At 37.9% G+C, this 12,358-nt stretch overlaps 1 protein-coding gene across 1 annotated transcript in view; it reads left to right on the forward strand.

The window, feature by feature from the left end:
- The first annotated feature begins 2,800 nt into the window (after positions 1-2,800).
- Positions 2,801-12,358, forward strand: part of Enam (enamelin) — an 18,156-nt gene continuing 8,598 nt past the window's right edge. The window contains exons 1-6 of the mRNA XM_031342942.1: positions 2,801-2,854; positions 3,924-3,989; positions 4,096-4,146; positions 5,613-5,654; positions 7,249-7,527; positions 8,621-8,683. Of these exons, the coding sequence (XP_031198802.1) occupies positions 2,801-2,854; positions 3,924-3,989; positions 4,096-4,146; positions 5,613-5,654; positions 7,249-7,527; positions 8,621-8,683 (555 nt within the window). The remainder of the gene's footprint in view (positions 2,855-3,923; positions 3,990-4,095; positions 4,147-5,612; positions 5,655-7,248; positions 7,528-8,620; positions 8,684-12,358) is intronic.

A 12,358-nucleotide genomic window follows, 5' to 3' on the forward strand; every position in this document is an offset into this window, starting at 1 on the left:
GGGAGTGCATGCATAGCTTGCGGCTGTCAATACCATACTCCATCCTCACTGCTCCTAAATGACCTGCTTCTTGCAAATTTATGTCAATGCAAACTGTGTTCTACTGGATACTCAGGTATTATAGAGCCAGACAAGGGCAGCCTGACACTGCTGACTTCCTTTATCAGACACACCTTTGCAAGTCTTGCATACATACAGATTGAAAAATATTTTTAATTTACTCAAAGACTGTCTTTAAGTTCTTTCTAACACAATCTTATTCTATGTATCAATAAACTTTGGAACTAGGGTCCCTAAAAACTGCATTGTTGTATGTCCCAAGATGAGACATTCCACTTCCCATGCCTAGGAAGAATGGTAAATGTATAACCACTTGCTAGACGGAGACATAAGAAGTAGGAGACAGTGGCAGGAGGAGGACATCAACCTACCCACAAAACCCAAAATTTCTCCTGCCTGCAAGATGCACAGGGATAAAAATGGAGCAGAGATTGAGAGAGCAGCCAACCAATGACTGGTCCCACCTGAGATCCATTCCATGGGAAAGAGCCAACTCCTGACACTATTAATGATAATTGGCTGTACTTGAAGACCGGAGACAAGTATAACTGTCTCCTGAGAAGCTTCATCCAGCAGTGGATGGAAACAGATGCAGGGATCCATAATCAAAGATCAGGCAGAGCTCAGGGAGTCTTGTGGAAGTGTGGAGGATAGGATTGAGCAAGTTGGAGGTGTCAAGAACACCACAAGAAGACCTACAGAGTCCAATGACCTGGGCCCATGGGGGCTCACAGAGATTGAACCACCAACCAAAGAGCATGAAGTAGCTGGACCTAGGCCACCTACATATTTGTAGCAGATGTGCAGCTTGGTCTTCATGTGGGTTGCTCAACAATCAGAGCAGGGGCTGTCTCTGATTTGGTTGCCTGCCATTGGACCCCTTTCCCCTAGCTGAACTACCTGGTTGGACCTCAGTGGGAGAGGATGTGCTTCAACTTATCCTAGGACAGGGTGTTACCCAAGGGAGGAGAAGTGGGGTAATGGAAAAAGGGATTTGTGAGGGTGGGTCTAGAGGAGAGGAGGGGGGAGCTGCAATAAGGATGTAAATCGAATTCATTAGTTAATTAATTAATTAATAAAAATAAGTAAAAGACAGCTTTGGGCAGCAAACTTAGTTCTCAGTTTTTAAATGACAGCATTAAACTAAGCAAACATGCTATGGCAAATATGTTCTATTAGGAAGATATGGAAAGACCAGAGTAACCCAGGTCAACCAAAAATCCAAAGCTTGCTATTTTCAGTAAAAAGGAAAATTGAATTTATTTAGATGTGAAGTCTTTGATCAGGATGTAAAGTGAATAAATAAATAATGAAAAATAAATAAGGAAACTAAAAGCAAAAACAAAAAAGTGAAGTCTTTTTTATAAAATAAAATCATGTTGCAGAAAAAATAATAATAATCACAACTCCAAGTGAATTCCTCAACTACAGTCTTTCCAAAGTCATGTCATCATAAGGACCTGAGAGTCACTGTCATTTTGGCCAACTCCTCTAAAATTCTAAATCCCCAACAACGAAGCTATGTCAGATTTTTTTAAAAGGAACTATACCCTAGGCTTTTATATAATACACAACAAATAACTAAGTTGGTTTTAGATATAACAATCCAGTTTAATTACATATTAACTACATATCAACTAGATCTATATTATTCCAAAAACCTTTTGATGGTGGCCAGTGATTTATGTCAGTAGCATATCGTTAATAGTCACTTTTGTTCCCAAAATATATTTGTATAAATGAAGTTTCTATACTTCAAAGCCCAAATTCACAAGGAAAGCACCTTCTAAATCTTACTGCTGTAAGCTTGTTTTTCTGAGCTGTTATTATAGATAATAAGAGACTTCATTCCACAGGTCCTATAATAACACATTATAAATTTTGCACGGTTTTTTTTTCCACTAACTCTTGTGATGGCAAAACCATTTTTCTCAAAGCTGATTGGTTGTGCATGTCTACAACAGTGCTTAAATGTGATCCTGCTATCAAGCCTCCTGACAAGGAGGGATCTTTTTATGTTAAGTCTTTTGGGTACTGAACATGACACCTTCTTGAAGAATTTTTGTTTTATTATTAAGAAATAAATGTGTCTTGCTCCTTGGCTCTCTCTGGCTTCAGCAGTTTGTAGTCATTTCTAACGTAGACCATTAAGAACATATTTCAAAGACAGGTTAACAAGGTTCAAGTTTACTTTTTATATAGTGCAGCTCCTAAGTGGCGTTGGGTGAGTATCAAAGATTAACAGCATATATTGTGTAGTGCCAAGTAATGTCCTTCTTTATAGATGTTTGTTAACTTTCCTATTGTATTCGTGGTGTTTCTAAATCACCTTTGTAGACTAACTTTTGATAAAAGTTTCAACTCTTAGTTTATTTGGTGTTTGTTTCTCTTGTAGGTTTTCTCCCAAACTACTCTGACCTCCTTAACACTGTACCTTTGCACATTTCCCATAAAGAAGTTTTGTCAGCAGTGCACTAGCAGTGTCTCAAAATACGATGCCTGTCTCATTTTCTCTCTGATTTAGCTCTCATCCTAATCTTAAAGCTCCGAAGATTAAGCTCGGTTTTGAGGACCCTCTCATAAGGGTATGGTTGAATAAAATGATTAGCATGACTTGGGTTACCCTTAGAGGTGATGCTTTGATGTGTTTCACTTATTTGCTCTGTTTCCAAGTTTGAGTTTCTTCTCATGCAAAAATCCTTACTTTTCCCAAAAGGCTTATGAAAATTTTGGTGAAAACATGTTGCTGCTTCAGTGCAGAAATACGGCTTCTCTTCCAAAGCCATGTGACTTGGTGAGTACTCTCCTCATTTGTCTACTATCTGCTCATTCAGACTATAAAGTTCCTTAAGTGCACTTGTGAGGACAAACCTCCCTTAAGTATGTAAGACAATGCAGAAGATGTAAACCTTCAGAGCAGCCTCTGAGTATGATTTTCAATCAAAAATATAATCAAAAAGTCACCTGTTGTTCAGTTACATTCTTTGACAGGTAGAAAGAACATCGTCCAAAAATAATTCGATAGTTTAGTAAAAACAAAGACATTATATATACACAAAAGAAAGTGAGATGCCCCCTTTCGTGTGGACAAAATCTAGAACCACTGTGACTCTACTCTGAAGATGAGATGAGATGGGTACCTGAATGAGATGAACACTCTGAGATTCCCAAAAGCCTTGATCTACAACCTGAGAGACGTTTGATTAGAAAGGAGACCCTCTTCTCACTTCCTGTGGCTTTTTAACCTACACTAAATATACCAGCTTCAGCAGTTATGTTTCTAAAACAGAGACAAAATAGACATTTCTGTCTCTTCATTCTTAATTTGCCCTCACAAACCTTTGAGCAAAAGTGCATTTTTAAAGGTCAGGTCATAACAATATTAAAAATACAAATAGAAGAAAAGAGGAAAATTTTAACACTGAAATTCTACAGTTTATTTCATTATAAAGTTAACTAATTTCTATATAATGCAGTGTTAGAGGCAGTATCTTAGTAAATTTAAGTCCTAATTTTTGAAGTGTGCATTCATTGAGCCTGAAGGTATGTACAATGAATATGGTTGGACCTTAGGATGCCTCCCTAAACCAACTTGGCAGAGAAAACTCAGAATGATAAACACTAAGGTTTTGCAGATTATAAATAACCTCTCCCATCCCCTACCCCCAATGCCCCCCACACCGTTATCTTTCCTTCTCAGTCTGACTTTGGTAATTAATGTTTCCAAATTAACATAGTCATAGTGGAATCTCTTTAGATTTTGGAACTATGATAGAAAAGCAAAGACACTGGAGCCTAACTGCAGAGTGCCCAAAGCACAATCATTTTAACGTCCCAAGATAATATTCTGTTTTATATTCTAGGCACCAAATGTAAAGATGAGTCTCCTTGTTTTCCTGGGTCTGCTTGGTGCCTCTGCTGCTATGCCAGTGAGTATTCACATTTATTTTGGGCCTTTCCTTTGTACTCTGTTGTTGCATGGCTCAGGGACAGCTGACAGGTTATTTCAGCTAAGGCTCTGCATTTCTCCCTCAGTTCCAGATGCCAATGCCCCGAATGCCTGGATTTAGCAGTAAAAGTGAAGAGGTATGTATTACACTCTGTACCGGAGGAGATGCATGCCAGGTCCTACCTAAAAGGTCAGGAAAAAGGAGACGATTAATACTTTTCTTAAAAAATAAAAGTTCTTATGAATAGACCAAGGGAGGTAAAGTTCAAAGTCTTGCATTCAAATCAAAGGAAAAAATATTCTCCCCACCCCGAGCCTACTTATGTGTTTCAGTATTGATTTAGGTTAAAATTTATTTGTTAGCTCTGGGGTCATTTTTGTTCACTAGTAAAGAGCCATTTGTACCGGCTAATGTTATAAAGTACATACTTGTTTATATCTTTAGCATAATTCAAACTAGTTATCATCAGTCAAATTTCATGTTCATTAGAAACAGGAATCTTTGTATGTTTGCTTGGGTGTTTTATTTTGGGTTTGAGACAAGGTCTCTTTATTATGTAGCCCTGGATATCCTGGAACTCTCATCCTTCCTTCTTAGTTTGGCTTTGGTAATCAATGTCTACTAGTTAATACAAAATCACAATAGACTCCCTTTATATTGGTGAACTCTGCCTCAAAGAAGCATAAAGAAGCTAGTGCAGAACTAACATAGAGCAGAGCAGGCTGGCCTTGAATTCACATAGACCCACCTGCTGGGATTAGAGGTGTGCCAGAGAAGCAGATATCTTTTTACCATGGAATTATCTTGTTCTAAAATCCTGAATTCTAAATAAACAGAACATTCAAAATCTCCAAAGCAAATTATGCTTATTTCTATTATTCTATACTGATTCAATAAGTCTGCATCAAATTCAGAAATTCGGGAGCTTGTGGTACAAGTGTGAATCTGACCTCCAGAACCTCCAAGTTTGGTGACACTCACTTGTAATCCCAGCACTGGGGAGTGAGGACTGGAGGATTCATGGAGCTCCCTGGCAAGCCAGTGAGGAAGGGAAACCCAAAATCCGGAAGCCCAAGCCAGACACTAATGAAACTTTGTCTCATAACAGAAGTTAGGTACCTCCTAAGGACAATATCTAAGATGCCAGCTTCCATATGCACACATGTGAACACATACGCAATCCTGTGTACAGGGGCTGAAGGGATGGATCAGCAGTTATGAGCACTGCATGTTCTTCCAGGGAATAGCGATTCAATTCCCAGCACCCACATAATTATCTGTAACTCCAGTGCCAAGGAGTGTGACACCCTCTTATGTCTTCTTTGGACAGCAGACACACACTGTAAGGCACAGACATATGTTCAGGCAAACACCCATACACATTAAATAAATGTTTATAATTTAAGAAAAGACTATACATGTATAAAAATTACATTCTTGAGAATTTTTTAATGAAGACAAATTTTAAACTCATACATAATTGGGAAATTATAACTATTGTGTCTTCACACCACAAACTCAACTTATTTCTTCTGTTTTGTGAGTTCATTTGAATAAAAGTTTTTCATTTTATGCCACATTAATGGATTCCTTTCATTTCAGATGATGCGATATAATCAATTCAACTTTATGAATGCCCCACCAGTAAGTTCCTTATACTACTTCTGACACTTCCTTTTTTATATACAGAAGCTGTGTTATGCTTGTCTTGGCTGATAACAATGCTAATCACCATTCACACATGTTTGCTAAAATAGTTTCAAGGAGAAAAACCACTTGTTCCTAGTGACAAACATTCTCCTTATTCATTTCTGGTTTTATTTTTCTACAAATGAACATCATCTACTTATAACAAATATTCTTTGTGTCTCAGAAAACTTTGTTCTAACTAAAGTTTCTAGGAGCTCTTTCCTGAGTAATGACAACAAACATAGGATGGTGGATACTGTTCAAGGAGAGAACTCTACTTGTGTCATTTTACACAGTTCTAAAACTGTGAATCATTTTGTATTTTGCTGGAATGAGTATGGGACATTCTTGTGGTTGTATGCTAACTCTAGAGCAAACTAAACCATGACCATCAGCTGATCTTCAGCAAAATTGTGTGATAGCCCAAAAGTGCATATCTCCTGATACTGTTGTGACATGACTACAGGCTTCATCAGATCTGTCCTCACCTTTCGCTCAGTAATTGTCTCTTTAAAGTCTTTACTTAAAGTCAATGTTTTCAATGCTCCCCTTCTAGAGTCTGGTTAGCCCAACTTTCCTTGCTGTTTTTGTTTCTGTAAACTGAAATTTCCACCAACATAAAATTGTGCATCTGTCTCTGGGTTTTGTTAGTTGTTTGGTTGACTTTGGTTTAGTTTATTTTGGTTTAAGTTATTTTGATTTTGGTTGTTTTATGTCATTTTCCTCTCATTTTACCTGGCCTTATATATAGCAAGTCACATGAATTTTGAATTTATCATAATTTTCCATAAAAATCTGTATACTCAGAAAAACAACATTCTTATTCAAGGAGTGAATGCACACCCCAAAAATCTCCACACTCAGGATTTCAGTGACATGAAGATGGCTCTGTGTGTATGCAAAGTGTGTGCATGTGTGTGTGTGTGTGTGTGTGTGCATGTGCGTGTGTGTGCGTGTGTGTGCATGTGTGTGCATTGTGTGCATGTGTGTGTGTGTGTGTGTGTGTGTGTGTGTGTGTGTGTGTGTGCGCACGCGCGCGCGTAGTTTGGAAATCAACTTAGAGCATCAATACTTGGCTTCCACCTTTCTTGAGACAGTGTCTCTTTGGTACTTGCACTTCACAAACCAGACTACCTGGACCATGAGCCTTCAGGGGTTCTCTTGTCTGCATTTCCCATCTCTCCACAGGAGCACTGGGATTATCACACTACTGTGTCCAACTTTACATGCATCGTTTCTGGTGAGCCAGAATCTGGGTCTCACATTTGTGCAGCAAGCACTTTGCCTACTAAGCCTCTCCCCAGCCCACCAAGTTCTTGAATTGACATCTCTTATTGAAGTCTGCCTTTGATTAGTTTGACAGGCTTTCTTAAAACTGAAGTCTCATTCAGTAAGACAAAATGTGATGAGGTCTTCATTAAAGATCTTAGTATCAAATTCTACTGGATTTTTAAGCTTCTTGACTTGCTTTCAGAAGCTTAACTTTAGAAGGTGGGACGAAACTAGACTTCAACCTCTTCCACAGCTACTGTTTTTGCTGCTCTTTCAGATGATGCCTATGGGCCCATATGGAAATGGTTTGCCAATGCCTCCACACATGCCTCCACACATGCCTCCGCAATACCCTCCATACCAGATGCCCATGTGGCCTCCACCAGTACCCAATGGATGGCAGCAACCCCCAATGCCCAATTTCCCAAGCAAGACTGACCAAACCCAGGAGACCACCGCCAAACCCAACCAGACCAATCCACAAGAGCCACAGCCACAAAAGCAGCCTTTAAAGGAACCACCAAATGAAGCAGCACGGGCCAAAGATGAAGCCCAGGTAAGGCTTGAGCAGAAAATTTCCATATCACATGCATACGCATACCTTAAGAGAAAGGTACATGCCTTTCCAGCATACTTACTTCCTCCAAAATTCAGTACAGGTATTGCTATGTAAGAACATGATATTTAATTTTGACATTTATCAAAAGTTGCCTGGCAGGTCAACTCCAACCTTATTTAGTTCAATATTGCACAAATATTGTTGCCTTAAAGATCCTTTTAAAACACAGAATCAAGCTATGGGTTGTGGGATATGTCAATAATACCAGTAATAGGAAGGCTGAGGTGGTACCATAAGTAGAAGGCTACCATGGCTATGTGGTAAGATACTCTTTGAAAATAAATAAAAATATAATATAATACAGCTCACAATATAGAGTCTCATGACTCTAGTAGAGAGTCGGGAAAGAAAGATTAAATTCTACCCTGCCTTTATTGGTCAGATGATGGTGGGGAAGAGACCTCACTCTTCTAGACTTGTTTCCCCATGAATAAATTAAATGGCTTTGAACTTATTTCTAGACCTATGCTTTGATGTTATGTAATATTTTTCTGAAACTGCCACCACTTTCAGTACTTCTAGATGACTCAAATGCAGTTGTAACATAAGACAAGAAGATACACAAATGCATTCTCAGGATCTCCTGCTGTATAGAACTTCAGAAATAGTGGCTTTGGTTGTTTGTTCACATACAATTATACATATAGGAAATACAAACTCTGAGTAAAAAGGTGCCCCTAGATTTGAATCCTGGTTTCAGTCATTCCTCTGCCATTTGTGACAACTAATTTCTCTGAACTTCAGTTTCTCAAAGAAAACTGAGAATAACAATGATGCATGGTTGTCTAAGATCTGAAAGAGTTCCATAACCAACTACAAGTGTTTAATAGTATGACTATTACCATCATCTCTACCCAAAATATGCAGAGAGGGAGGAAAAAGAGGGTAGGAAAAGGGAAAGAGTGAGAAAAAGATTTGATGCAAATAAAAATGCAAGCAGTCTCCAGTTTTCAAATAATTATTATCAATTTCTGTCATTTATCATTTCCAATCTCACTACCAAATAACTCTAACTTGTTGTTCTTTCTAGCCATTCCCACCATTTGGCAATGGGCTTTACCCCTATCAACAACCACCATGGCCAATTCCACAGGTAAGAATTTTCTACATGCTATAAATCAAAAATAATCAGTGTGTAAGGCTAGTATAAGTTCACATACAGTAAGCAGAGTATGAAACAAAATCAAATTAGTAATTATTCAAAAAATTATTAAAAATTGAATATATTTTTTACTCAAAACAGTTTGCAACATGAACACTAATAACATAAGTTAATGGTTTAATCTTACATGGTTGTACTATAATGCCCTCACATATTTATTTAAAATTAAAATATCTTCAGTGAATATCATGATTTAATATAATGCAAAAATAGCACCAGACAACACAGAGTTTAAAGCTAAGAAGCAAGCCATGGTTACATTGTAATCTCTCCGTCATACATTTTTCTAACAACAGATATGTCATTATAAAGAATTTTGCAAAATAATACATGAATTCTCAAAGAGTTCCTAAAGTTTAAAATGAGCAAAATAAAGTGTAATATTTAACTTATTTGAACAAAAAGAATAGTAAAGGCAGCGGTTCTCAGCCTTCCTAATGCAAAACCCTTCATGTCGTGGTGATCCCCAACCATATTGTTTTCATCACTACGTCATAACTGTGATTTTGCTATTGTTTTTCAATCATAATGTAAATAGCTATGTTTTCCATGGTCTTAGGTTACCTCTGTGAATGGGTCATTCAACCCCTAGAGGAGCTGCAACACACAGGTTGAGAACCCCTGAGTAAATTAAGCTGTTGAAAGCAGCTACACATCAAGAAGCACTCCATAGCTGTTTATTTGGCTCTGGAACAAGTGTTTCTTGCCTATAATTTACTGACCAAGAGGGTTTTAAAGAGGAAAAAAATCACTCCTTCCTTTTTTTTCCTCACAAGGGGGGCTTTTTGCCACATTAAAGTAAGGAAACATGGACCATTCCAGATAGTTTAAAAGCAACATGATTTTCATGTTGAAATGACTATTAATCTCATCTACATCAATCTCTTGATGAGAAGCAAAAATTGATTCTCAAACCTTGCTACTATGTAACTATCCATAAACTTTCATTTCTTCTTTGATTCTCAAACCTTGCTACTATGTAACTATCCATAAACTTTCATTTCTTCTTTTCGTAAAGATTCATTTATTTTATTTACATGAGTACACTGTATCTGTCTTCAGACACACCAGAAGAGGACATCAGATCCCATTACAGATAGTTGTGAGCCAACATGTGGTTGCTAGGAGTTGAACTCAGGACCTCTGGAAGAGCAGTCAGTGCTCTTAGCAGCTCAGCCATCTCACCAGCCCAAGCTTTCATTTCTTTAAATTTGATGTACTCTTATTTTTTTTTAGCTTTTGACATTAGTATACAAATTAATGGTTTCATTATAGCACGTTGTGTGTTTGTTTTATGTATGCGTGTCTGTGTAGGTGTGTGCACGTGCGGATGTGGATGTCAGTGTACATATGTGGAGGCCAGAGGATGATGTTCACTGTCTTCTTCAATCATTCTCCACCTTACTTTTGAGACAGGGTCTCCTACTGAATCTGGAGTTCATATCTTTGGTTAGGCTGGCTGACAACCAGCTCTAGGGATCTGCCGATCTCTGATCCCAACACTAGAACTGCAGGTGCGCATGGCCACACCCAGCTTTTTTATTGGAGAGGGTCCTGGGAATCTGAACTCTCGGGTCCTCTGCTTGCATGGAAAGCACTATGCCAACCGAGCTGTCTCCTGAGCTCCTCATCACAGCACTTCCACATACTTTTGCCTTCTTACTTTTTTCTTATTCATCCTCCTAACCAACTACGTTGTCTCCTCCTTGACTCCTCTCTTGCTGGTTGCTTACCTTGCTTCTAAAAGTTCCTACTTTTGCTTTCAAGACACATATATTCCATTATTTTCCCCCTCCCTCTTACTTCCTTTAAGATCTTTTCTTCTCCTCTCATGGCCCCCCTTCTACTTTACTGAGCTGTGCGCACACACACACACAATCTAGAATCCACATGTAAGCAAAAGCATGGCATTTTTCTTTTAAACTCAAACTTATTATGCTTAACATAATGATCTCCAGTTAGACCCATTTTCCAGGAAATGTCATTATTTCATTGTTTTTATGGCTGATTAAAATTCCTTGTATAGCCTGCTAGTGGTGAAACATGCCTTTAATCCCAGCTCTTGGAAGGAAGAGGCAAGCAAATCTATGTGAATTCAAGCCTGGTCTACAGATCAAAAGCTATACAGAGAAACCCTGTCAAAAGAAAGAAAGAAGGAAAAAGAAAGAAAGAAAGGAAGGAAGAAAGAAAGAAAGAGAGAGAGAGAGAGAGGGAAGGAGGGAAGGGAAGAAGGAATTAGGGGAAGAAGGGGGAGGGAGGGAGGGAGAGAGGGAGGGAAGAAGAGAGAAAGAAATAATAAATAAATCAAATTTCTTATGTAAATGCACATATCTTTACCTATTCACCTCATAATAGATATTTAGGCAGAATCTACTTGCTAATCATTGTAAATAAGTTTAAGAATCTTTGTAATATGTGGAGTGCTACAGAAATGGTGCAGCTAGGTCAAACAGAGAGCTCTATTTTTAGATTTGTGAGAGTAACTTCCACTCTAACATCCATAGTAGCTGTGTCACTCCATATTACCACCTGCAGTTTCTTTTTTTATTTTTTTTTTCTTTTTTCTTTTTTCTTTTTTTTTTTTTTTTCAAGACAGGGTTTCTCTGTGTAGCCCTGGCTGTCCTGGATCTCACTCTGTAAACCAGGCTGGCCTCGAACTCAGAAATCTGCCTGCCTTTGGCTCCCAAGTGCTGGCATTAAAGGCGTGAGACCACCACTGCCCGGCCCACCTGCAGTTTCTAACAGGCCTCTTCCCCACATCCTTGAGAGCGTTCCTTAACATTTGTGTGATGGAATGAAAACCTTTCTATGTTGAGGTGGAATCTTAAATTAATTTAAATTAATTCTGATAGTTAAGAATGTTTAGTACTATCATACTTATTGGCCATTCGTATTTCTTCTTTTAGTGTCTCTCCACTCTATTATACCGTTTACTATTTCTTTTAATGTGCAATTTTTACAGTCCCTTTTATATCCTCACATTTGTCTCTTACGTATACTTGGCAATGACTCCTTCCCACTGTGTAAACTGTGCCTTCACCCTGGTGATTGTATACTTTGATGTGCAAAAAGCTCTTCAATGTCATATCATCCTCCCATTTGTCAATTCTTAGGAGTCTACTGTGCTACTGGAGTCTTTGTCAGAAAACTCTTAACATGTCTGCATCTTAAAGTATTTATCTGTGTTTTATTCGCTTTAAAGCTATAGATCTTATATGTAAGCTTTTCACCCATTTAGAGTTGGGTTTGGTGTAAGGTGAGAGATATGGACTTACCTAATTCTTCAACAGGTGGATAGTTTTCCCAGCACCATTTGTTAAAGAAGTTGTCTTTTTTGCAATGTATGTTTTTGACACCTTTGTTGAAAATTAAGTGTTTGTAGCTGTGTGGGTTTAATTCTGGATTTGATTTTCTATTTTTTGGGGTTTTTTTTCTGTTTGAATAAATGTCATACTAACTTTGTTACTATAACTCTGTACTGTATAGAGCTGTGTCAGGTATAGTGAGATTACCGGAATTTCTCTTCCTAGTTAGAATTTTTCTAATTATTTTAATCCTTTATGTTTTCACATAAATTTTTTCTTAGCTTTTTTTTACTGGATATTT

The sequence above is a fragment of the Mastomys coucha genome, unplaced genomic scaffold (assembly GCF_008632895.1).
Source record: "Mastomys coucha isolate ucsf_1 unplaced genomic scaffold, UCSF_Mcou_1 pScaffold22, whole genome shotgun sequence".
Taxonomy (NCBI): domain Eukaryota; kingdom Metazoa; phylum Chordata; class Mammalia; order Rodentia; family Muridae; genus Mastomys; species Mastomys coucha.